The following is a 25,962-nucleotide window of genomic DNA, read 5'->3' on the forward strand; positions in this document are numbered from 1 at the left end:
TGTTTTATTTGTATGCTTGTTTTATATACACCTATGTAGTGGGATTGCAGAAAAATGTTTTGGGTAAAAAGTACAAAAAGTTTGAGTAGTTCTGGTCTAGAATGTGGGCGTGCTATCTGGAGGCCACCCCTGAGCTGTGCTTCAGAGTCCCTGCCCTCATTTGGCACTTTGTCAACTATCAATTTGAAATAGGAAAAGTTCAATTCAGCTAATGCAGAGAGGGGCAACAAAGTTCTGAAGGATGCCTGGGTTAATCGTGTCATCTTCCTTCCTTGAGGATCTCAGAAACAATGACGCAGGTGGGGCAGGACCTTGGTGGCATCTCAGAATGTCTTGTAGAATGTTTAATGGCTAAGCTTTATAACAATTTGTTAACTTCCAGATTAAATAATGATTTCTCATATGGACAACTCACTGGTAGAAATCTAAGCTTGTTTCCTTGAAAATGAAACATAAAATCAAACGAACTGGTATTTCCAGTACTGATTTCCAGACTCCCACCCTTTTCGGATGGAACCAAATTAGACACACACACACATATATATTTTGGGGTCACACCTGGCTATGCAAGGGGTTACTCCTGGCTCTGCACTCAGGAGTTACTCCTGGTGGTGCTCAGGGGACCATATGGGATGCTGGGAATTGAACCTGGTCGGCCGTGTGCAAGGCAAACGCCCTACCCGCTGTGCTATCTCTCCAGCCCCACCAAATTATAAATTTAAACCAAACAATTATATGCTACTCATTTTCTGATAACTGACTCCTCTTCCATAGTTTTCTAAACTCAGAAGTAAATGAAAGCAATGCTGGTTTTGTTAAGCGTTCAGTAAAACATCCCTTCCTCTCATAGTTGTATGTTTTGTAGCTACATTTAATTCTTAGCTGTTCCTTGAGTACCAAATGTGTGTGTGTCTGATGTAAAACATCAGTTTCATGAGTCACCCTTATTATCAACAGACTTCACATTTTCTAGTAGTTGCCCCAAGGTCCCATGCGTACACTCTTTTCATAGCACTGAACACTCTATATTCCAACAACTGTTTTCCCTTTGGAGATTGTGATACAGATATTACTCAACTCCGTGAACCCAGGCACATAGTAGATGTTTTTAAAAAATAACCTTGATGTGACAAAAATTATATGGAAAAGGGCTAGGCACACCGCTATTTTAAAATCTGTGTTTTGAACTTTTTATATAGGATTTGCTGTAAGTCTTCAAGTCATCTTATCTAATCCAAAAGCTGTATTTAAGCGCCGTGGGTCCCAGCCAGGCATGCAAGAATCTGACTTTCTAAAACAAATAACAACAGTTGAAGAACTGGAACCAAAAGCAAGTAACTGCACCAAGGTATTCATTTCACTTGCTGTTTGACATCTTGTTGGGTGTCAGCATAAGAGGAAGGCTACCCAAAAGATTTTCCTCCCCTCTAGGTTCTCGTGTGGCACACGCGGACAGAGAAGGTTAATCTAGCCAACGAGCCAAAATACCGTCTGGACACAGTGAAAATTGAGGTATGAACTGAAGCAGCAACTGGAGCCATCTGCCTGGCCAATAGGTGAGGAGGAGGCTGTTTGGAGGTCCGCCTCAAAGCATTCAGGTACTGTTCCTTTTACATCAGTACAACAGTCTTCAGCCTTTACTGCCAGCCGATGGACATCTGTTTAAAAAGAGCTTGTTGGTAACATAAACAGTTTGGATGGTGTAAACTGTTATGCTTTTGTCTTCATTTGTTCTGCATGTTTTCCTTACAACTAAACTGGAAGGTCTCTGTACAGTCCAACTAAATGACACTGTAGGCATCATTCTGAGTATCTTAAGTGCTCCCTTCCCAAACAGTGATTCGGTCTCATAATTGATATGAGCAGGCCTTTTAAACTGATGACACGGTATTTTTCTAACAAAATGTTCCTGTTGACACTGCAATGTTAATTTTTTGAAAGTTGGTGGCAACATATATATATATATATATATACTATAGAAAATAAAACCCACCAAAAAAGTCTATGGATTCATCAGTTTAATATAGGGATATAACATTTTATCAATACTAGGCACCATAAAATGTAAACACAATTACTGTCATAAACCTGGATATACCTTCAAGGACTCAAAGTGGCTTTGTTTAGTTACCCTGTTTGCGTATAGTGCAGAGTTCTTTATGTTAGCACTATGTAAGTTTAATAGGAGTTCCAAATTACAAGTGGCAGATAAAATTTGAATTCTTTGACCATTCTTTAAAACTAAGTTTTGTAGTAACATCCAGGTTTATCTTCCTTTCACTAACCACGTTCCCTGTTAAGCACATCATAACAACAGCACAGTGAAGTGAATGATGAAATAAAAGAATCTTGATACACTAGAAAACAGTGCTCAGTGATACATTTACATTCTATTTATATGATTAAACAGCTGATCATACAGTACCTCCCTACAGGATTACTGGCTAATTTGGGGGCGGGGTTTACACTGTTAGAGGTATTACTAACATGATAACTACTTCCCTTACATATGCAACCATTAGAGCTATAATTTTACTGAGAGTAAAACTGATTATGCAAGTTGAATGAGCAGCTCCTCAAAAAATGTGGTTCATGAATCATGGGAAACATGAGCAAAGCTGCCCTTGACGTCGGTTTTTCACCACATCAAATTTAATCAGGACAGACCAACACGGTCAATCAGATAATCCCTAATATATGAACAAATGGATAAAAAGAAAAAAATATATATGTACATGAGTAAACAGGGGAACTAGATGCGTTTTAGCAAGGAATGTCAGGTGGTAGTTCTGGATGAAACTTGTGTTGCAGCTTTCATTTCCACAGTTGTGTGCTGAGAGTCTGACCCGATGAGCTTCCAGACCATCCTGCTGTTGTGCTGGGGGGCTGGCCAAACCCCACCGCAGGGTTTGTACTGCTGAGGCTCATGCCAGCCATTTGCTGATTCATCTGTGAAACAGGGGAAAGGTTTAAGAGACATTTTTCACTTTTAATTCTTCACAGACATTTTAGGGTACTCTATTACTAGCTGCCTTTGAAGTTGATTTAGTCAAAGTTACTGTGGTTTCAGAGCAATGAAAGCATTCTTCATCAATGTGAAAATAAACTAGGTAAAGCAGACTATCATACAATTATTTCTGAACAGAAACCAAATAGTTTTTTGTTCATTGGTACTACGTTTCTAGATTCAATGTCTTGTCCCATCCCAAACTAATCAGAACTGAAAAGAATTATCAAAGCAATCTCTGAATTTATATCTGAGCATATTATGAGTATGTTACTTTAAGGTATTGTGCTTTATTCAAAAATTATACATTGATATCTAATAGCTATTCTATGAATTCTCTAAAAGTCATCAAGCAAACCTCTTTCCTTATCTAATTATGGACATCTAAAACTATTTTCATTATATATGTATATAAGTACCTGAATATTATTTCTGGCAGTAAGAGCAACCTCAGCTTCTTACTGGCTATGCAAGAAGTTACCGGCATTTGGTACTTGAATATTTTTTGAGATTCCCAGAGACTTGCTAGAATGAGTCTTTTAAACAGAGATAAATCTCCAGAGATCATTCCTTTACTACTCTAAAGGTAACACAGCTAACCAGAAGAGAAATATGAAGCGAAGGCCTTTATCTTAGAGCCAGAGAAAAATCAGATGGGCCTGCTAAATCAGAAACTGACTTCAAAGTAGTAGTACAAAAATGCCATCTCTTGGCTCTGAACAAATAGGATGTCTGAGACAAATATGGTCATTCTCACCTCTTAGAGGAACTCATGAACTAGGAGGTAGTATTCTCACTTATCCTATCTTATCATAGGATAAGTGAGGAAAAAATAGTGTTTTAAAAATCCAAGTGCAATACCAACATGACATGGAGAACAACTTAGATTAGTGGCCTTCAAGCTTTTTACATTGTTAGTTGAAAACCACTGAACTATATAGATCTCTCACAAATTATTTTTAATGAAATGATTAAGGAAAAACAGGTTTTTATTTTGGTTGGGGGCCATACCTGGTAGTGCCCTACCTGCTTACTCTGCAGCCTATGGAAGACAGGTTTAGGATCGATTAAGTATACCATAACAACAGGCCATTAGGGAGTCCCAAGATGCCCCGAATAAGAATGTTAAGAGTTATGTAATCAAATTAAAAAAAACAAACAGCTGATTTGTCTAACAACACTTTGTAGTATCTGTAGCCAATTTGCATTATGCAAAGATGCTAGTGGTAAACAGAAATCAACCCATTTAAAAAATGATTCTCGTTGCGCCCTACCTGTGACAGGCTCCACTGGGGCGGCTGAGCTTGTGGCAGACCAAAGTGACTCTGGGGGGCACCCATCTGTCCCACCATTCCTCCTTGGGGGCCAACAACATTCTGAGGAAGTGGCATCACACCAGTTTGTGCATTTCCCATCAACCCATTGGGCATGGGCATGCCCACCATCATGCTTGCATTCTGTCCCATCACGTTTCCCATAAGGCCTGGAGCTGCAGCCACAGGAACTCCCATTGACGGAAAGCCTTGAAATGCAGTGGGTGCTTGTGAGGTAAACGGCATATTTGTGGCTCCCATAAACACACCTATATCATGATAAACATGAAAAGGAAATGAACAGGACATTGTACACAGCTGCCACACCTCTATAATCACAGAAAAAGATTACCAGCTTTCTGAACAACAGCAAAATATTAATTCTAGTCTCACTGCTCAGACAGACCTCAACTCACATCTGCAGAGCTGGTTATGTTCAACATGCAGAGGAAGATTACTAACCCGAGAAAATTTAATGGGGATAAATATGCTATATAAACAAAATATCCTTTGTGAAAATCAAACTATATGAGATTATGTGCTGTTTCTAATTCATACCACCTGTCACCCACTACCAAATAAATGCACGTTTGTGTTCTGTATCTGACTTTAATGGAATCAGTTGGGATGTCATATTAGTTTTAGCTCATATGTGAAATGCAGATCACTTTTAAAGGAAATGGTCTGAAAGATTAAAATTAAAGTTGTAATCTTATTGTACTATTTCATTTTAATTATAATCCTTAAAAAATCAATGTGATAATTCAGAACTGCTTATTACTTGCAAAGAAAATACCATACTATACAAAAAGTTACAGACTTCACACAAGTCAGACTTAATTCTTCAAAGGTTTATCCTACCCACTTGTAAAATATTAAGTGATACGTGAAGAGCTTGTTAATTCTAAATGAATAAAGTTCTGTGAATCAAGTATGTTTTTAACTCGAATGCTTCCTTTATTTCAGCTTTGAAGTTATGTAACACAACTATCCACTAAATAGAAAAAGTATATGTAACCACAAAGGAGATACCACTGAATTCACTGAACATCCCATTTCAAAATGAATTACCAGGAGTATTCTGCTGCTGGATAGTTCCTGTGCCATACAGAGATAAGATGGAGTCTTTGGAGAGTTGTTTCTTTGCCACTTCTTCTGATTTTGTATTTTGTTCAGTGAACAGATCCAAATCCCCAGAAGTGACTGTAGACAGAGTGGCAGCTGCTGGTACAGAGGATGTCCCCTAGTACAAATACCAAACAAGTTGTCACATTTTGAGTGCTAGAACACCAATCCCTTAAAATTATAAGATCGAGAAATTGCTGAAGGTAAACCAGTGACATTAAGAGGCACATTCCCATAGAATACCACATCTAAGTTAATGGTATGACTTTACCTGTTCTGAAGTATGTCATGTAATGAGGTAGGATCAGGTTCTTTTCATTAAAAATTGGTATTTACCTGTTGGATGATGATTTTTATCCATGACACATTCTTACCACAATTGGTTCGATAAGACCTGGGTCTGAAGACCACCCTTGCTAGGCAACTATTGCCTCAAGGAAGTGATATCCTCATGTAAAGAACAATTATACTATTATACACTGCAAGAGAATCTAACAATGACCATTTGTCTTAGTTTTCTTAAAATTGCACTGTGACTTTACATATCATGGAACCTCTCCATAGTAACATCCAGGAAATAAATGACCTACCATATAGAGTGGGCTGGAGCAACAGCACAGAGGGTAGGGCATTTGCCTTGCATGTGGCCAACCCAGGTTTGATTCCTCCGCCCCTCTCGGAGAGCCTGGCAGGCTACCGAGAGCATCCTGCCTGCACGGCAAAGCCTGGCAAGCTACCCATGACATATTTGATATGCCAAAAACAATAACAAGTCTCACAATGGAGATGTTACTGGTGCCCGCTCAAGCAAATCGATGTATAATGGGAGGGCAGTGCAGTGCTACCATATAGTGGGTTCATGACCACAAAAGGTGATTTTGCACAATGGTGGGTTAAAGCACGGTGTTTACTGTTATTGTTGTTAGATAACACAGCAGCTACATCACCAAGTGATCTCTCATCATGTTTCATTTCTATCCAATTTAAGAACTTGCTCTATGTTTTGGGACATACCCTATATAGAAGATCATGACCACAACGGCTGGGAAAGCTGTCACTTCGATCTTACATTAGAACTGCCTAATATTCACATGCTCTCAACATGTGTAATACTTTCATTAAAAACACTGAAAGTCTACTTCAAAATGGATCGTCTATAACCAAACAGCATGAATAATAGCAAATGTCTTACCTATTTTTAGCATTCATTTGCCAGCATGATAGCTCCAGGATAGAAAAACAGCTTATGCTGTCATTTTATGCTTCAGGATGTTTACTACGCCCCCAATTGAAGGCTCTTTGTGTGGTAATCTACAGCTGAGCCAAGGGACAGGTCACAATACAGAAACAGAAAAGAAACGGTTCTTTCTAATGGGGGCTAGGTACTGGACCACCACAACCAGCTGTGCTCAGTGGGTATTTATGGTTCTCTACCCTTGGTGAGAGACCATACGAAGGTGTCAGGGATTGAGCTGGGTTCAGTTATCTACAAAGCAAGTACCTTAGTCTCTGCACTATCTCTTTAGCACCTGGTTTCACTATGTCTTCACTGGGGACTCTGAAACTAGTCCTTGCAAAACCCACTGTACAAATATTCCTGTAAGGGGGCTGGAGCAATAGCACAGTGGGTAGGGTGTTTGCCTTGCGCGCGGCTGACCCGGGTTCAATTCCCAGCATCCCATATGGTCCCCCAAGCACCTCCAGGAGTAATTCCTGAGTGCAAAGCCAGGAGTAGCCACTGTGCATTACTGGGTGTGACCCAAAAAGCAAAAAAAAAACCCAAACCCCCCCCCCAAAACCAAATACTCCTGTAAGTGGAGACCCTCTAATCTCCTCCTTTACATGTAAAGCAGAAAAATCAATCTATCTTATATTCACATGATTGTGAAAATCTTTTCCTAGAGTTCATACTACACTCAGAAAATAACATCAAGAGTGAGAATTTAGGGTTCAGAGTAGTTCTTGCTGGTATCCATTTCTCCTAAGAAAATCCACCACAAGAGAATTCTACAGGACCAGCAGATGCAGAAAACACATGCTTTACAGCTGTCTTCCCCCAACTTTCAAATAACTTATTATTTTTAATCTGGACATGTAATTAGATAATAGTTCTGTTCACCAAATGTTTTATAGGAATCAATAAAGCTGGCATAATTTTTTTTCCAAAAGCAATGTTCAAAAATGGCATTACATGTTTTTAAAAAGTTAACCTGGTTCTGTCAGTTACTAATGCCGAACGCCCAAAGTATAAAGGCCAAACCAGTTTCTCATAAAGGCAGGACTACACCCCATTATAACTCATCATGGTGCTGTTACACTTAATTTGAAGGGAATTCTTCATTGTTCCCTTGTTGCTCTGATACTGAACAATAAACATAAAGTACAATGAAGCTTCAGAAGTGCAGTTCAATTCTCTAAGCAGTCTGCAGCAAAGCAACTCTCAGTGGAACCCAAAGAAGTCTCGTAGATGAAACAGCATCACACTAAAATGCCGACAAAAGAATTGCCTGTCATTCTCAGGCTTTCAATATTTTCTGAAACTACAATATTAGTGTTAAGCTACTTTTATTACATGCATACCGAGGGTAACATAAATTCACCATTAGCCTCACAGATTGAAAATATAGCAGAATATTTAGTCTGCCCCCTTCCTGGCTTTTGGGACACACCTGGCTGTGCTCAGGGCTTTCTCCTGGGGATGGGGGGGGGGCTATCGTGGTGCCAAGGATCAAGCCTGGATCAACTTCATGCAGGGCAAATGCCCTTTTTCTATTGCTCTGGCCCCAGTCCCTATTTTTATAGATGAAGGAAAACAGATAATAATCTCTTTCCGAAAATTAGACAACTTTATAAGGATCCAATTAAACTATGTTTTCTAAGAAGTCTATTTCCTCAAACCTAGTGGCAATTACACATTGACTTTTCTTATTAATAATAAAAATATAAAGTAATAGTCTTCTTAACGAAAGAGACTATTATTAAAACTTACCTAACATTAGATTCAGTTTTTCTAGAGGAAAAAATGTCTTACCTCAAAAATTTATAAGGATAAAATAAATCTTAAAGTTGTCTGTTTAAGAATAACCCTATTACCTGAGAGTCTATATATTTCATCTTAAAGACAGCTACTGATGGTATCATCTGTCTGTGGAATCTTAAAAAAAAAAAAAAAGCCAAGCCTGAAGACACCAATCAGCATGGTTATTGGGAGGGTCTGGGGAAATGTGGTTTTAAGACTATACTCTCAGAAATCACTTATACAGCTTGTGATAAAGTTTCTCTGGTTGCGTAGAGTACCCAAAACCACAAGGAGGAGCCAGAGCATCCTCTTCTGAACGTAAAGCTGGTTCTACGTGTTGCTTCTGCAACTGCCTTTTACCACTGATGATCGTTCTTCCCTTGGAAGAGTGAGAGTAAAAGAATATTCAGTTGTAAACTGAATTAATTCGCTTTGAAGATCTTATGTATGACATGCAAACTATAGTAGATTATACTATTCTGTTGAAATGAAATTTTGTTGTAGTTTTGGGATGATACCCAGCAGTGCTCAAGGCTTACTCCTGGCTCTGTGCACAGGGGACCATACACAGTACCAGGGATCAAACCGAGGTTGGCTATGTGCAAGGCAAGCATCCTACCTGGTACACCATCTCTCTGGCCCCTGTTGGAATGAAATTTACGAAGAAAAAGTTCTCACACATATACACGTAAGGTAAAAAAGTGAGATAAAGGGTATGTTAATTTGGGAATCTATTCACAATGGACATCAAATCATTACACTACGTATTTTATACTACAACAAATCATTACGCTATGTATTCTATACTACATCAAATCATAAATCAATAAATCTGAAACCGTATTTACATACTAAACAATTTTCAATTAGAAAAGAAATAAAGGTTAAAAAATCTATGTAAGATAATTAAGTTATTAAAAAATATTTACCATTCTCATTCTTCAAAATTCCTGATCACTAGTAATATGGTATCTTTTTTATTAATTATTAAGAAAAAGGTAGGTATTACTTTCCTAAGAATGAGTACTAAATGTGCTACCATTGCTTGTTTTTTCCTGTAGCCAAATGGAAAAATAACATGGGGATGGCTCAGTGGGGCCTAAGAATCACGTTCTTCCAGTCGATGTTTATACACCGCAGCTTTAATTGACTTTGTCGATCTTAACAAGAATAAATTTGCCTCCATTTCCCCACATGTTCCTTTTAAACACTGCAACTGGTCTAAAGCATGAGTCAAAAAACTTTGCATGATGGATATTTTAGGATTTCTGGCATAGATAGTGGCTTCTGCAACTTACTCAACTGGCTTGTAGATATGAAAAGAACCGTGGACAATATGTAAACAAATGGACGAGGGTAAATTACAATAAAACTTTTTTGCAAAAAAAGCTGCCCAGGTGGTTGCTTCAGGAGCACATATACTAAAACTGGAATGATACAGAGAAGATTAGCATGGCCCCTGCGCAAGGATGACATGCAAATTTATGAAGTGTTCCATATATATAATATATATATTTTTTGCTTTTTTTTGGGTCACACCCAGCGATGCACAGGGGTTACTCCTGGTTCATGCACTCAGGAATTATTCCTGGCAGTGCTTGGGGGACCATATGGGATGCTGGGAATCGAACCCAGGTCGGGCCGCGTGCAAGGCAAACACCCTACCCCTGTGCTATCACTCCAGTCCCGAGTGTTCCATATTTTTAAAATAAAAAATATTAGAAAAAAATAGCTGCAAGTTTAGTCTGCCAACTCTGGCCCAAAGAACAGGAGACTTTAAGATTAGTGACTGCTCAAAAACAGTCTTTCAAAATTGAATTTTTCGGGTGAGAATGAATAGGACAGTAGGTAGAGCTTTTGCCTTTCATGCATCTGACTCAATCCCTGGCATCCCCAGGTTTGGCCCCAAAACAAAAACCCAAAATTGTAATTTTCAAACTTTCAAAATTCAAATAGTAATCATACGAAACTATACTTGTAGTACATACCTGAGCTGGGGGCATGACAGTTGCTGGTAAGGGATTAGAAATCATCGGCCCAAAGATGTCCAGATCATCATTCAGGGCGGGCACGGCGGTTGTGTTCCCATTGGTAACTGGTGCTTCGGCAGGGCCATCTGAAAAATAAACCAAAAGATTCTGATCTTAAAAATAGAATCTCAGAAACCTTTTTCAGGGGGTGTTATGGTTTGGGGACCACATCCGGCAGTGCTCAGGGCTTATTCTTCACTCTGTTCTTCACTCTGTTCTCTGGGATCAGTCCTGACAGGTCCTGGGGAGATGTATGGGGTGTCAGGGACTGAGCCTGCTACATTCTCCTTCTCTCTCATCATCTTCCCACCCTGACCCTTTCCTTGGCACCGAACCATTTTTACCCATTAATTTCTAGGTGTGTGTTCAAACTGCTCTTTAATAAACAGAATCGTAATATTCACATTTTTTTTGCACCTGGATGTTATTATGTGGCAGGTACCGTTCTAAGCACATTGCATATATTAACTATTAACCACTACCATAATCTTTGAAGATGGGCCTATCTTTTGAGATCACCAGCTAAGCTGAAATTTGATTCCAGGTTCTTATAAATGCCTCTTCTAAAAATGTTTGTTACTGTGGGTTTCATCAGTATGTTTAACTCCCTTGGAAATAAAATTTGGTGACTTAAAATGCTGAAAATATTGACTTTTAAAGTTATAATAGGAAAAAAATACTGGGTAGTAAAAAGAAAAACATACGGTGTGAACTGATTTTATTGGAAATAGTCATAAAACTCTGAAACAACCCATTCTTTATGCACACACGGCCACCTTCAGTGATGGCAGCACGATAAAGGAACTGACAGGTTCCTCTAACATCCTATTATCAGCTTCCCAATTGTCCTATCGTTAAAAAAATTACAATTATATATATATATATATTAGTAAAGAGTTTGCAAATGCTTAAGTGGCTCAAGCTGGAGTATATAGAGAGAACTTGGAAGAGTGAGGTGTTCTGGAAAATGGAAACTCTCAGTTCGATTTTCTGTGGCACAAGAAGTAACAGTGCAGAGGTATGACCACCCTAAGCTGTTATTATCATTCGCTCAAATACTTTTTCTTTAGGACAAATCAGAGATTTGTTGTTGTTGTTGTTGTAAACGTAAGAATTTGGATTTCTAGAAAGCTCTTAACGCTGCTGCTGGATAATCACTGACATTGAAAACTGAAATTAGATAAATTCAATCCATATAATTTCAAACAGCAGCTAAGTTCTGCCACTGTTTCAGACAGAATAGTTTGGGACACACCCCTACATTTGTCTTTTTTGTTGTTGTTATTTTTTTTTTAACCAGTACTGGCATTACTGTTTGATATTTGCAGTTTGCTACAGCATGGCCACCACCAGGATCCTGAGTCAGCCACCTTTTAAAACCTCTTTACAGACCAGAGAAATGGTACAGAGAAATGGTAACTAAGTTAAACTTGTCTCACATGCAACCGACCCCAGCTCCATCCCTGGTGCTGCATTTGGCCCTCAAGCCCTCAAGCAGTCAGGGATCACTTCTGAGCACGAAGACAGGACAAGCCCCTGAGCACTGCTGAGTGTGGCCCCGCTACGCACGAAATAAAAATAAAGTCAGAGACGTCTTACACAGAGTAACTATTCAAATATCTGACAGACTTAACAGACAGTCCGCCACATGCTGGCTATTCCTACCACAAGCCATAAAAAAATAAAAATTTATTCTCTCTTTTGAGGTAGCAGCATAAACAAGTATATTTTATTTCCCTAATTTCAATGAATAATCACATAATTTTTATTAGTGAATTTATAAAAGTGCACGTTAAACAAGAAAAGTTGATTTTAAAAAAACTGCAAATAATAGAATGAGATGTATTTGTCATTTTAGCGTATTATATTTCTATCAAGTATGATTTAGAGGTGAAATTTAAATGTACAGATTAATAACTTATAATATATAAAAATTTTATTTTTTTAAACTTTTTATTTTTTCCTTTTTCTGGGTCGCACCCGGTGATGCACAGGTGTTCCTCCTGGCTTTGCACTCAGGAAATATTCCTGGCAGTGCTTGGGGGACCATACAGGATGCTGGGGATCGAAACCGAGCTGGTCATGCAAACGCCCTCCCCGCTGTACTATCGCTCCAGCCCCCAATGGATAAAAAAAGTTAAACTAAGACTGCTATAAAAAAGTAATTCCAGCATGATATAGCTTTTTCCCCCCCATTTCTAAACCTTTTCAAATGGTCACATTCATTTTGATGTTAGGCTTCTTTAAGAACTACTTTACGTTTTACAGTTCAATCCACGTTACATTTACTTGACAGGTAGGTAAATATGTCAGATAAAACGTTATAAAAGGAGAAAGTATTCCAGATGAAAGGCACTTATTTGTGGAAACTATAATAGTTCAGCAAAGAAGCTCAACTATGGTCTCTGCAGCCTCCTGTGTGTGGCACGGAGAATCCCCAGCACTCGGTCCCAGCACCGGAAAGTCAGGTACACGCTGCCTGGCCACATACACTTGGAAGGAGCTCTAAGGACTCTGAGGACTGCGGGGAAGGCTCACCAGCCCCTCCTGCCCAAGAACAGACAGGACTAGAACTCACACCTTGAGTGTTCACGGGTTCAAGTTCTAACCCTGGCACAACCTGGTTCTTGGAGCACCACCAAGTATAGTCCTGCAGGCGCTGAGTACTGCTGCGGCAGCCACGGTGGCCCATGGCCCCAGTGGGTCACAGTTTGGAACTGTCCAGTCCAGTTGGTGAAGTTTCATCAAGAGCAGATCTGTGCTCCAGAGTAGTGTCTGCAGGCGCTCCTCCTCCCACCAAAAAACAAATGGGGGGGGGGGGGGGGGGCGGGAAATGTTAACAATGACATGTAAGCCAGTGGTGCTTCTGGTCACAAACAAGGACATCAAACCTCATCAAACAGAAATGTTTAATTCTATTATTATGAATGAACAAGGATGTATAGAGGCGTATGACGGTAATTTAAACTCATATGTGGAAGATAATGGTTCTTAGTTAAAAACTTATACCAAAAGGCACAAAAGGAAAAAGAAAAAGAAACAGCTAACCAGTTTTAACTATTTTTAGTTTATCAGTCAAGAGCCGTGCCTTTTCAAAACAGGGCCATAACACAGGATAGCGACTGCCTTGCATGTTGAGGTTCTTTCTGAGTTGAATCTCCACCATCATAAAATAACAAAGCACTTCACTGCTTTTTCAAATAATAGAAACACAAATCAAAACAAATTGTAAAAAACATTCTTAAACACACACACAAAAATACCACTTATTTTCCACAAAAGTGGTCAATTTGGTTTATACAATACTATTGAGTTTAGGATGTACTGGTTTGGGAGACAGCAGGTTTCTTCCCTGACTAGAAGGAAAGGATCTGTTTGCTTGCATGAAACTGCACCTCTTCCAGAATTTTCCATCTAAATTGTACCCCACTGAGAATGTCAACATTTCTATTTTCAGATCTAAATCCTATTCAGTATCTGAGCAGGACATTACCTGATCTGTAAAATAATATATAACACCATTTGGTTCTAAAATCTTATTTTACCCTTAGGATCACATATGTAACTAATACAAGTAATTCAATATTTAATATAGTGCTTTGTTTTGTGCCAAGCCTAAAAATATATAAATGCACTTAAACAGGCAATTATCACCATCTAGATGGCAAAAAAAGTTAAACATGTTTTGTGTTATAAAGCTACACTGAAGGCTTAACATATTATCATATTCAATTCAAAGAAAATAAGGGAGTCTTCTGTAAGATTTTTGTAAAACTATGCAAAAACAAAGGTTCCCCACCACAGGTGGTAGTGATAGTCCCACTAAATGGTACACTTAAAAAAAAAAAAGATTAAATGTCAAATTTATGTTTTGTGTATTTCACACACACAAAAAAAGTCCACCCAAACACATTTTCATGCTTATAAGTCTAGCCTGAAAAACAATCTATACAACCAAAATGTAAAAATACGATATGAAAAAAAGTTATCTTTCGATCAAATTCTGTACACATGAAGTAAGAATCTATGGCATTTATTATGTGAGACCTATCATGTATTCAGTCATAAATTCCTGGGCATTTAGATAGTTTCCAGACTTTCAACTTTACCAAAACAGAACATGAACATCCCCAGTACTTAATATAATGACTACAGAGACCACACCCTTCCCTGGAAGATTAGAATTTTTTGTTTCTCCCACTGCATAGTAACAGCTGGGAGGGCGTTTGCCTTGCATGCAGCCGACCAGGCCTACCGGAGTTCTATTCTTTCGACCCTCTCGGAGAGTCGAAAATACCAAAATACCAAGAGTATCTTGCCCATGGCAAAGTCTGGCAAGGCTTTGAGCTCTCCTTTGTAACCACTTACCAGTTAATGGGCTGTCAAAAGTCAATTTACAATATAAGTCAAAGGGATGCATCTGTTTGGATAGAATTCTCTGTGACAAGGCTGAGACTTTTCAGTGACTGGAAGGATTTCTCTTAGTGCCAAAAAAGGTGAGGAACTTTGTCTGACCAAGGTTCCCTCCCTAATATCCAATCTCATCACAAAAGTAACTCTTTTCTGCTTTCACACCTACAAAACACCCACTGTCTTTTCTCTCTACCTCAGTCTTCTCCCCATATGAATCTCCTAATGTGACAGATTTCAACCCAGTAATTGTCCTTGTTACTACACAGCTAAGCATCTACAGAACTGTTGAAAAACAAATACTATGCTAAATGAAAACTTCTCAGCCATAGAAAATCAATAAATACATATTCCCAATGGATTTTCCCAATGGATTTCAATTTAGCTAATTTGTTTTACTGTATTTGACTTGCTGAAGAATTTCTTTTTTTAAAAGTAAAAAGTTATAGTTTAGGTAACAAGTTTATAATAGTGCTAACTTTTACAATTTTGATTACGCAAAACTGTACTGTACCTCACCACTACTGAAGCGCCCTAGGCCTCCACCACTATCCCTATATCATTGACCTGTCATGGTCTCTCGACCTCCTCCCCCCACACTTAAGTTTTATAATCCAAGGCCAAGGATTTTATGGTAGTTTTATCCTCTCTCCTCCCTTGGGTAAACACGCTCTTTAAGGAACATTTGTATTCATTATGAAGATTATTCTTTTGACTTTTTTAAAAAAAGAACAAATATAAGCTACTGTTAATATCATTACCCTTAACATTTCCTGGATATTTTTAAAGCATCTTTCGCATTTTTTTCCCCTTAAATTTTTATTAGTGAAACATCATGAGGTACAGTTGTAGACTTACAAATTTTTGTGCCTGGGTTTCAGTTATATAATGATCGAATACCCATCCCATCTCCATGATGGATGGAAAGGGCATCATCTTCCATAATCTCTAGTTAACAGAAACTGATGAAAAGACAAAAGACTTAATTGTTTTGAAAAGGAAGACCCTTACATGCATGGTGCTAAGTAAAGTGAGTCAAACTGAGAAGGCCACTGTAATACATGTTATATATTAGCAGGGCTAGAAAAAAACAAAACTTGGAAGCTATAAAAAGGAATTGCAAACTGATCAGGGATTAGGAGTCTAAAGGGAAGGGATACAGAAAACACAGGAAATTTGAGGGATCAGCAATACTATTTACACACCATAATGGTGTCCATACTGATCACTACCTATCAGTCCAAAGCCAGAGGACGTACAAGAGTGGATTCCTAGATAAAGTATGGATTTGAAATAGTCATGACGTACCAATGTAAATGTATAAATTGTACCAAATGCCATTTCTGGCCTGAAATATTGATAATAAGATGGTGGTGCTACATGGGGACAGGGGTTAAGGTTCAATTTCACTGGGAGCCCAAATCTCAAAAGTCTTAAAATTAAGATGATGAAAATGAGCAAGATGATGACTTGCTCAAAGTCACTTTTCTTAGTTAAGCATCAAAATGTACACCAGACTAAGTCTACTAAATCCATGACTAATAAGTGCACTTCTTCTCTTCAGACCATATTTCATCAAGTCATGCAATTACAACTCTACCAAATTACAACTTCTGAAACCTGAAACAAAATGTAAATAGTCTGCAATTATTTTTGTATTGAAATAGTTGAATATCATTCAGCACTACTCTCACACTTTCTCATCATCTTCTCTGTCCTCTTATCAAGCCCCACATCTGCTCAACTTACAGTCATGAGTACATACGATGTAGTTATCAGTGAGCAAGCTCGATGGAGGGAAACAAGCATGGGATAGAAGCATCCTAGAGAAACAGAAGATCCGTAAAGACTGGGAATTCAATGCATCCTTTTGATCAAGGATCCACTAACAGCAGTGTGTTTGGATGACTGAAGGAATCTCATGGGTCACAAAATAAACAAAATATTTATACTATCAGTATGGAATTATCACCAAAATTTCTTTAAAAATGTTACATCGGTGAGTTACAGTTTATGGGAACTTCCGGGTGGAGGAAATCTTTGCATCGATGTCTATGAGAAGCGAATGTCTGTGCAACAACTGATCAAGATTCACCACCAACATGCTCCTCAGTGTGTGCGCTGCTATGCTCCCCACTGGGTGACGGCATGGCAGGAGAACAGCCAGCAGCAGGCGAGGCAGCGGCACCCCTTAATCAGTATGCAGAAACAGTACTCGGTGGACAATAAAAATAATAGCAGATCCAGAGTACAAGAAAAGCCTAAGGCAAATGGAAGAAATTTAACTGGGGACAACGTCATAAAGAACGATAATGAAGCACAAAGGACCCCTTGAAAAGGCAATGAGTGAGCAATCAAAAGAAATTAGGACAATGCAGTAAAATGAAGAATTTCAATCTTAAAGGCACGGCAAGGCAACAAGCCTACAGTTGACTACAAATGACTTTCCTCTTTCAAAGTTACCTTAAGATTTCAGGCTAGCATTTTATCTCAAATCTGAATTGGCAGGTGACTTTTAAATCTGCGCACATTCTAGGAATTTACAAGAAAAGGTTAAAATGGTATAAGTTAAGGAAAAAGAATAAAGTCATTCAGATCAGTGTTGCATCCCTGGCACCATCCGGTTGTCTAAGCACAGCTGGAAACCACCCCTCCCCCCCCCCCGCCCCCCACCCCCACACAGAAACAGCAGCAGGGGCATCTGAACAGGGTTATGGTCTGCTCCCTTCACCCACAAACTAAATATTCAAATCAAAATCAGTGTTACATCTAACGTGAACATTAGATATGGCCAGCATGCCTCTACTGGTCTTCTTCACATTATGACACTTAGACTCTTGGAAGGGAACATTTCAAATATGAAAATTTACAAAATCATCTAGATCCAGAAACGCACAACATGTTAAGCAAAATGCTGGTTCTATTAATGGCGGATACACCAGAACTCAACAGATAACACTATCAAAAATGTAGGAACAGAAAGATAGTACAGAGATTAAGACCTTATATGCAGCAGGTACACGGAGGACTGGATGTGGTACCAGGTAGAGAACCAGACTCAGCCACATGACGAGTAAGTACCTTAATCCCTGTGCGCTCTCTCCAGTCACAGCAAAGGACTTAAAATAAAATTTAGAGTTTTTCCCTTGGTCTAATCCAAGTGATTTTGAATTATAATTCATAAACTGAATGAAAATAAGAACATAAAAATTTGTGTTTTATAACATTTGAAGTCTGGAGCAATAAACAGCACAGCAGGTAGGGCATTTGCCTTGCACGCAGCCAACCCGGGTTTGATTCCTCTGTCCCACTGGTGCCCACTCAAGCAAATCGACGAACAGGAGGACAGTGCACAGTGTTACAACATTTGAGACTCACAAGCTTATTCAGGTTCAACCGCCAGATAGTCTGATCAATAAAAAATCATTTTTTTAATGACTGTCTCCATTATATCATCATATCAGTTTATGGGGCCAGAGTGATAGTACAATTGGGTAGGGCATTTGCCTTCAATATGTCCATCTGGGGTTCAATTCCCAGCATCCCATATGGTTACCTGAGCACAGCCAGGAGTAATTCCTGAGTGCAGAGCCAGGAGTAAACAGTGAGTATCACCAGGTGTGGCCCAAAAATCAAAAAATAAAACAATATATAAATCCCAGGCTCCCTTCTGAGACAATTAATGATACCTTGGCCTTTCTCTCCTTGTCACCCACATCTACTCATTCAGAACCACGAACTCCTCCTTCCTGCAGGGTATACCAACTGGCAGCCTTTCTGTGCCTTAATAATTTTCATTTAGTTTTTAATGAATGCACTTAGACAAGAGATGCCACTGTGTTTGACAGGTCTTATTCTAGGGTCATTTTTATAGCCCAGAGCCCTTGTCCATCCTTCCTACTATTCCCTAACCCCCGTGTGTCCCTCCCAACGCCCCCCCCCAAAAAATCAAGAAACAAAATTGCTACCTTTCTAATTTCTAATAGTTACTGACTGATAACTCCATAAAACGATGCATAGATATGCCCCCCCACACAAAAAAAAGATTATAGAAGAGAATTTCTTGGTGGCAGCAAAGCAATGATAATTCAACAACAGGTTGTTCTCATTTTGCTGGGAGAACAAGTGAGATAATGACACTTTTAAAAATAGTGATATAGTACCAGGGATATTGTTTATCAGTTGCTCCTGAATCCTTGCCCTACGTTCTCAACACATTCAGCTTCTGATGATTTTCCTCTTTGAAAATCATCTCCTCCCTCTTGAGTCCAGGGACACGTTTGCCTGAAAGACCCTGCAGTTACTGGTGTTGAGATCCTCTCAACTGTACTGATTCAGAGCCACAGGTCCACAGGATTGTTTGACTGGGATATGAGAACTGCTTCCGGAGAGAATCCTTTCCCTGGGGTTTCCTCTATCCAATTCACCTATGGGCCTGGAATTCTCTCTGTAACTCAAAAATATGTGCAGTCACTGCTGCCAGAGCAACACACACACATGAAAATACGAATACACCGGTTCATGCTCTCCGGTATCTCCTCTAAGGCCTGAGCCACTTTGTACTCTCCTTTATCACTAAACTCCTCCAGATGGCAGCCACAGTACCTGACCGGTGCTCCAAAGCTGCCCACTAGTTATGAATGCTACAGATGGGTTATAAAAGATAGCATGCTTTATATTTCACAACAACACTAGGACCTATAGTCATCTGGGTAGTTGCTCATTTTTTAAAACTATTGTTCACGCCAAAGATGACCTCTGGGATGAAAAAAGAGGCCAAGGGGCTGGAGTGTGTGCTCTGCATGCGGAAGCCCTTTTTGATCCCTGGCACACCATGCAGCTTGTGGCCCTGCAAGCACCGCTGGAAACAAGCCCCAGCAGAGAGCCGGTGCAGCCCCTAAGCACCACTGGGAACAACACCTGGGCACGGAGCAGGAAAGCCAGAAGGCCTGTCACACACAGTGTCAGCTATCATCTAATCTCAGCACCACAAATATCAACTACACACAAAATCAGAGATGACCTCTGTAGTAAATTAACTTTCAATGACATAAGTTTGCAGTTATTAAAGAAAAAGGTTACTCGTCGTAGCAAGACCTTTTAACACAAACCGAGAAAACAAATTTTAAATTAGAAATTTATCAGTATTCGGATTTCCAACTCAATTTCGTAACGAATTCTCAACAATCCAATTTCTTTCCTCAGCAATGTCCTCTCGTTTCCAGGCTGCAATCTCATCCACCTTGCACTACAAACACACAGAGCTGCATTTTCTGGTATTTACTAGAGTTTCATGAACTCTGCTGGTGCTCAGTAAATATTAATTGAATTCATCCTTTACTTGAATGTCAGAAGCAGTAACTGGTCATAAGCTATTTGCCCAAATAATAATAAAAAAAAGTCAAAGAGCAACCAGAAATTTCATGTATTACTAATCTAAGACAGATAAGAATTTGCTAAGTAAATGGATGTTACGTTTTTCATTAGCATTTCTGACTGAGCATGAACATTCAGCCATTGAGTACACCCTTGCTACAATGAAAACTGCCAAGTCTAATTCTGCACCAGTAACTACTGAGGTGTCATCAGAAGAAAAGGAATTTAAAGTATAAACAGAATTGCTTCCGTGAGATGCAGATACACTTAATGATTTTAAAGCTTGATCGATTTCCATACTACTCAAAAAAGCTCTTTATTTCTTCCTCGAAAAACCATTATAGTCTTTGCCTGAACAAAAGAATGTTATTTGAAATTTCTCTGTATTAAAATACTCTTTAATTGTTGTCCTGTCCACTAAGACAGCTTTAGACTATTTCAGCATGACCAAGAAGCTTCACCTTCTTGCCTGGAAATTAGAGTATCAGTGCATTTCCCCTTCTCCGCCCATTTTTGGTGTCAGTTCCCCCAAATGTATGTCTCTCTGTCTCTGTCTCTCTCTCCCTCCCACACCCACCCCTCAGGCCCACTTGTAAGTATTTGTAATCAGTTCTTCTTTTCTTTTTTTTGGTAATTAGTTCTCTTACAAAAATATATACAATTCTCTGCATCTTCTTTCTTCTATAGGTGTAATTATACAGAAATAAAATCAATTTTTAAACTTCTTTTTGAAAGGACAGTAACATTACTAAACACACTGAGCAGAAGCAAGACAAGTTTTTGCCATATTTTAAATAAAGGGATGTGCAAATAACTACACAAACATCCTTCTAATCTGCTCGATACATAATTCACAGGACGATGCTGGTTTTTCGAGGCACTGCTAAGCTTGGCATTCTTCTAGTCAGCTCATTTCCAAACATGCTGTATATACAAGTATATACACTTGGAAAACTAGAAATTTATTTCTCTGTAGACACTTTCTGCTTTGGTAAGTGGATTGTTTTCTGTGGAGTCTTTTAGTTTGCTATTTAGTTTGCAAGTATTTTGGAAAAAATAATTAAGAGGAAAAAAGAGTAATATTATCTTATTACATAAACCTGGTGTACATGTTACCAGAGAAGTAGTGTATACACTTGTACCCTACATTTAACTAGTACTGTCAACTCCCCTTGGCCACTGTGATAAGGCAAAGCTTTTATTTCCTGAGACATAAACTCAAGAAAAGTTTAAAATTTGCGCAAGGCTTTCCTTTGAACATTTCAGTTAAGAAGAAACTGGGGCCAGGGAACCAGCAGAAAGGCTTGCACGCATGAAGCCCTGAGTTTTATCCTCAGGCACTGCTGGCGGTAGTGCCGGAGGCTCTCAGCCCTGCTACGTGTGCTTCGGTTGTCCCCCAGCTCCTCTGAGCCAAGCATCACAATGCTGGGCCTGAACACTGTACCAACCAAGGTGACAGAATTGCTGCGAGTGTTCTAAAGCTCCCTGAACATGCCTGGGAGCGCCCCACCACCGTGCCCCCATAAAAGGAGCAGAGAGGAGAGAGGTGAACAGGAGGCATTGCATGCATGGATGTCCCATCAAGTCAGGATGACATGGGCCACAAGCATTGATAGGGAGGCACCCTCTAGCAAAAAATTTTTGAAACCTCTTAGGATGTTTAGGCAGAAATGGCTCTAGATTAAAGTGAGCAAGCACAGTAAAAGATCATTTGATTTAAACAGTGAATACGCCCCTGCGCTGGATTTCCATTACCCAGGTGACAGTTGATTCTATGGAAGATGACTCTTGGAACAGTACAGACGCTAGCCTCTCAGATCCTTTCCAAGGTCCTCCAACAAATACAACCCTTAGATCCCGAGAATTCTGCTAGCCAAAGTCTCTGAGGAAGGGGCCGGGTTCTGCTTGGCACTGTGCATAAAGGAGATCCTCTACCTTTAGTGAAAGACTGAACTGAAATCTGTAAGGTCAATTTTTTTTTTTTTTGCTTTCTTGGGTCATACCTGGCAATGCACAGGAGTTACTCCTGGTTCATACACTCAGCAATCATTCCTGGCGGTGCTCAGGGGACCATATGGGATGCTGGGAATTGAACCTGGGTCAGCCATGTGCAAGGCAAACGCCCCAAGTAAGGTCATTTTTAGAATACCAGCAATTTAGAATTTTTTTTAAGCTTTCCGCTTAAGCACAAGCTCACCCCTGAAGAGTTTGTTCTTTAACAGGGTTTTCTAAAACAAACAGCACTGAACTAAAGTATTAGTCTCAGAGGATTATACTAACCAACTGCTAAGCAGCCTGCTAAACTTTTATCACATAAGCACTAAAAATCAGTGGACATAAGTACAACTGCATAATGCGCAATCCTAGAAACCACAGAGACTTCCAGACATAACGAGCACTGCCTTCGCTTGCCCTAGAAGCTAATTTCAATTTTCGTCTAACACAGAAGGTACGTAGTCAAATCAAGATGTGCCTGAGTCTGAAATATAATTCTGTTCTAGATACAGGAATTGTTCAGTCTGGTGCTTAATTAAGGGCAGATCCAGGATCTTATTTTCAAGACCAGAGTATAGATTATAACCAAGTATTAAAAAAAGGAAGGCAAACAAATAAAATTTCTACAGGTGTCATGATGACTTCGCATCTAGTAATGTAGCGTACTTGCAGATACATCCAGAAACAACCAGAGGTCAGCAAACTATAACTCACTGACTATTTTTAAAATTTACTGGAACCCAGCTATGCTCATTCATTTGTTTACGGCTATTTGCATACTATAGTGGGACAGCTGAGGAGTTGCAACTGAGACCATATGGCTACAAAATAAGGAAAGCTGAACAAAGTATTACCTGGAGTCATTAGGTTAGAAAAAAAAGAGCAAGACTCAGGACAGTCCTATTTGGAGGGAAATCAGATGACTAAAAAGTGACCCTTCCAGACTTAATAAGTAAAATATCAGAAATCCAAAATCACACGGTCGCGACATCATATGGTTCTCATAGCCAGCTGTAGAAAACAAATTATTTCACAATGCCTTTTCAGCAGTTGTAATTGTTGGGTATAAACTCTAAACAATAATGGTGCATCTTTGGTCGAAATAATGAATGTAATCAAAGTAGATAGAGAGTTATGTAGAATTCATCTGTCTCACAGGCATTGGGAGAGGTGGGAAGGGTGTATATTTGGGGATTCTTGGTGGTGAAAAATAAGTACTGGTGAAGGGAAAGGTGTCGCATGACCGAGACTTAAACCTGAAAGCTTTGTAACTTTTCCCACAGTGATTCAATAAAAAAAAAAAAATTTTTTTAAAGTGATCCTTGAATATACACTAAAAACTTGGATAACATGACTGTCTGTGTGATTGAACAGACTCAAAGTTTTCCTTTTTCCATACAAACATATATCAATACTAGTTCTGATTTATTCATATGGGGAACTATGCTACCATGTCTCCACAATCATAAATCACAGTTCTCAGACCCTGCTCCCTGTTCCCTACCAAGTTCCAATTTGCTGGGGCAATCCAGCACCCCACTAGGGAACTGTAGTAGGGTAAGGAGCAGAAAAATAATGTGTTGCCCAAGGCAGACAATCCTGTCTTTGGACCACTGTTCGCTCTGAACTGGGAGCTCTGATACTCTTTGGTTTTAGACCTTATTTAAGAGTTTTTTAAGTATAAAAATGTGTTTTTGATTTTGAGACTGAGAAACAAAGTAGTAAAGAATTGTTGTGTGGTCTGAGTAAGACACCCCCTATCTCTGCAGTCAAAAGAATGAGACATCCTGCTTTCTACCGCAATCCCCACTCCAACCCTTTCACCTTCGGCATTCTCCCACTTAATCCTAGAAACTGTTATCAGCAAAAACCTCTATATATCGTTAGCCCATTCTTCAAGCACCCTCCTCTTCTTGCTTTTTAATGAACTGTGCTTGTCACTATTTAAGAGAGCTATCTTGGCAGACCCACAAATCTATTAGTGAAAGAAAGAACTGTGAAGAAACGTAACTGAATAATCAAAGCCACTGAGATTATGGAGTTGTCCTCAAAGACACGAACAACAGTAAAACACCACAGAAAGCAGTACAGAATAATGGTATTGTCATCCACAAAATTACATGATTTTGACTGAGATGAAAGGTACAAGACAAGGAAACTACAGAAATTTCTAAAATTGGTGATGGTGAAACAGTCAGTGATCTGTCCCAGCAATAAGCTGGAAGGCAGAAATACAAAATGATGTTCGAGCAGAAATATTCTAGCGAACACAAAAAGGCTTAAGAGTTTACTAATGCAAGCTTCTGAACTTTTGGGGAGTACATGTTATCATACAATATTACTGCAGCCATATTTGAGTAACTAAGACCCATCATTCTAGATGGAATCCCCTATTAGCTATTCAAGACACTGTTCTAGCAATTTTCCATAGTGTATTAGCATGTTCTGCAGATCTATCCCTTTAAGGGAACATCCTAAAAACCTCCATTCACCAGCAAATCCCAGTGGCTCTATTCCTGAATGTATCAGTAGAGAGCCTGATTCACGTCACCTCCAATGCTAACACATACTGAGTCACAGCTATGTTTTCCTCACCTGTGCTATGAAACATTTTCCTTACTGGTCTCCCTGCTTTCATCCTCCACCTGCTATAATACTTAAAATATTCTACTTAAAACACTCTTTTCCCACAGACCCAGATATGCCGCTCATATCAGGTCTTTCTGACAACAGTTTCTTGCTGTGTGCTCCCACACCCAGCCCTGAAATGAATCACAACCTTTAATTTCTGTTCTATCGATAGTAATTACCATAGATGATCCACAACAGGTTTTTCTTATTCCTTCCTTCCAAAAGAATGAAAATGCTAAGAGATACGGGTTGCTTTTTTTTTTTTTCATTGTTCTTGGATTTTTGTTTTGCAGTGCTGGGACTGAACCCAGAATCTCACATATGCAGGGAAAGTACTCCACTACTGAGACACACACCTGGCTAGGAGATACACGATTTTTATCTGTTTCGCTCCTGCCTATCACCCTAGGAGACATGCAACAGGTACACAAGAAATATTTCCTCAATCAATGAATGAATCTCTAAGATGGAAGTGAAGCCTAGTGTATATCCTCCATTTCTAAGTCAGTACTAAAAAACATAGACTGGAAATAAAATACTGCAGTGACCAAAAGATATATTTCTTGTGAGATATTTTCTTTGGTAATAAGTGCTTTCTCTCATTTACAGCAAAGGTAACAGAATACTATGAGGACTAGAACTGAGTAAGTGTATTCAGACTCTGAAATAAAGCCCTATTTTCAATATTACTGGAGATTTTGAGGGGGCTCCTTCTAATATACTACTTATTTTCACTACCAGAGAAGAATTTTACCTCTAGGGAGTATATCTGCATGACATAATAGCTTCCTAAGAAATGAATAAAACATTCAACTATAATTCTAAAACAAAAAACAATTCACTTGATAAGAGCTAAGATCACTCTTAGAAAAGTAATGAGTTTAACTCTACTCTTCAACCATTTTTCATACTTTCCTTATAATAATGGTTTTCTTCCCCAAACACTGAATAATAAAAATTTCTGCTTGAGGGCCGAGACATTACCAAAAATAACTACCAAGCTATTTTAGAAGAAAGAAAACTTAAAAAAAAAAAAAAAAAGCAGCAGCAGCTGGC

The 25,962-nt window shown here is 39.0% G+C and overlaps 2 protein-coding genes, 1 non-coding gene and 1 pseudogene across 5 annotated transcripts in view; 3 read left to right on the forward strand and 1 right to left on the reverse strand.

Annotated features, from left to right (window-relative positions):
- B3GAT2 (beta-1,3-glucuronyltransferase 2) overlaps window positions 1-1,552 on the forward strand; it is an 88,305-nt gene extending 86,753 nt beyond the window's left edge. The window contains exons 3-4 of the mRNA XM_056109665.1: window positions 1,200-1,348; window positions 1,432-1,552. Coding sequence (XP_055965640.1) covers window positions 1,200-1,348; window positions 1,432-1,518 — 236 coding nt within the window. The 3' untranslated portion in view covers window positions 1,519-1,552. The remainder of the gene's footprint in view (window positions 1-1,199; window positions 1,349-1,431) is intronic.
- A 451-nt stretch (window positions 1,553-2,003) lies between these two features.
- Window positions 2,004-25,962, reverse strand: part of SMAP1 (small ArfGAP 1) — a 132,853-nt gene continuing 108,894 nt past the window's right edge. For all 3 annotated transcript variants that reach the window (XM_056109663.1, XM_056109662.1, XM_056109661.1), the window contains 4 exons: window positions 10,453-10,580; window positions 5,392-5,563; window positions 4,282-4,589; window positions 2,004-2,949 (listed from right to left, as the gene is read on the reverse strand). In XM_056109663.1, the coding sequence (XP_055965638.1) occupies window positions 2,815-2,949; window positions 4,282-4,589; window positions 5,392-5,563; window positions 10,453-10,580 (743 nt within the window). In that variant the 3' untranslated portion in view covers window positions 2,004-2,814. The remainder of the gene's footprint in view (window positions 2,950-4,281; window positions 4,590-5,391; window positions 5,564-10,452; window positions 10,581-25,962) is intronic.
- LOC130019579 (uncharacterized) lies at window positions 8,678-8,878 on the forward strand (annotated as a pseudogene).
- Window positions 9,866-9,968, forward strand: LOC130019452 (U6 spliceosomal RNA). The gene has a single exon (XR_008791781.1). It is a non-coding gene; the product is annotated as a U6 spliceosomal RNA (small nuclear RNA).

This window comes from Sorex fumeus, unplaced genomic scaffold (genome assembly GCF_029834395.1).
Source record: "Sorex fumeus unplaced genomic scaffold, SorFum_2.1 ptg000008l, whole genome shotgun sequence".
Classification (NCBI taxonomy): Eukaryota; Metazoa; Chordata; class Mammalia; order Eulipotyphla; family Soricidae; genus Sorex; species Sorex fumeus.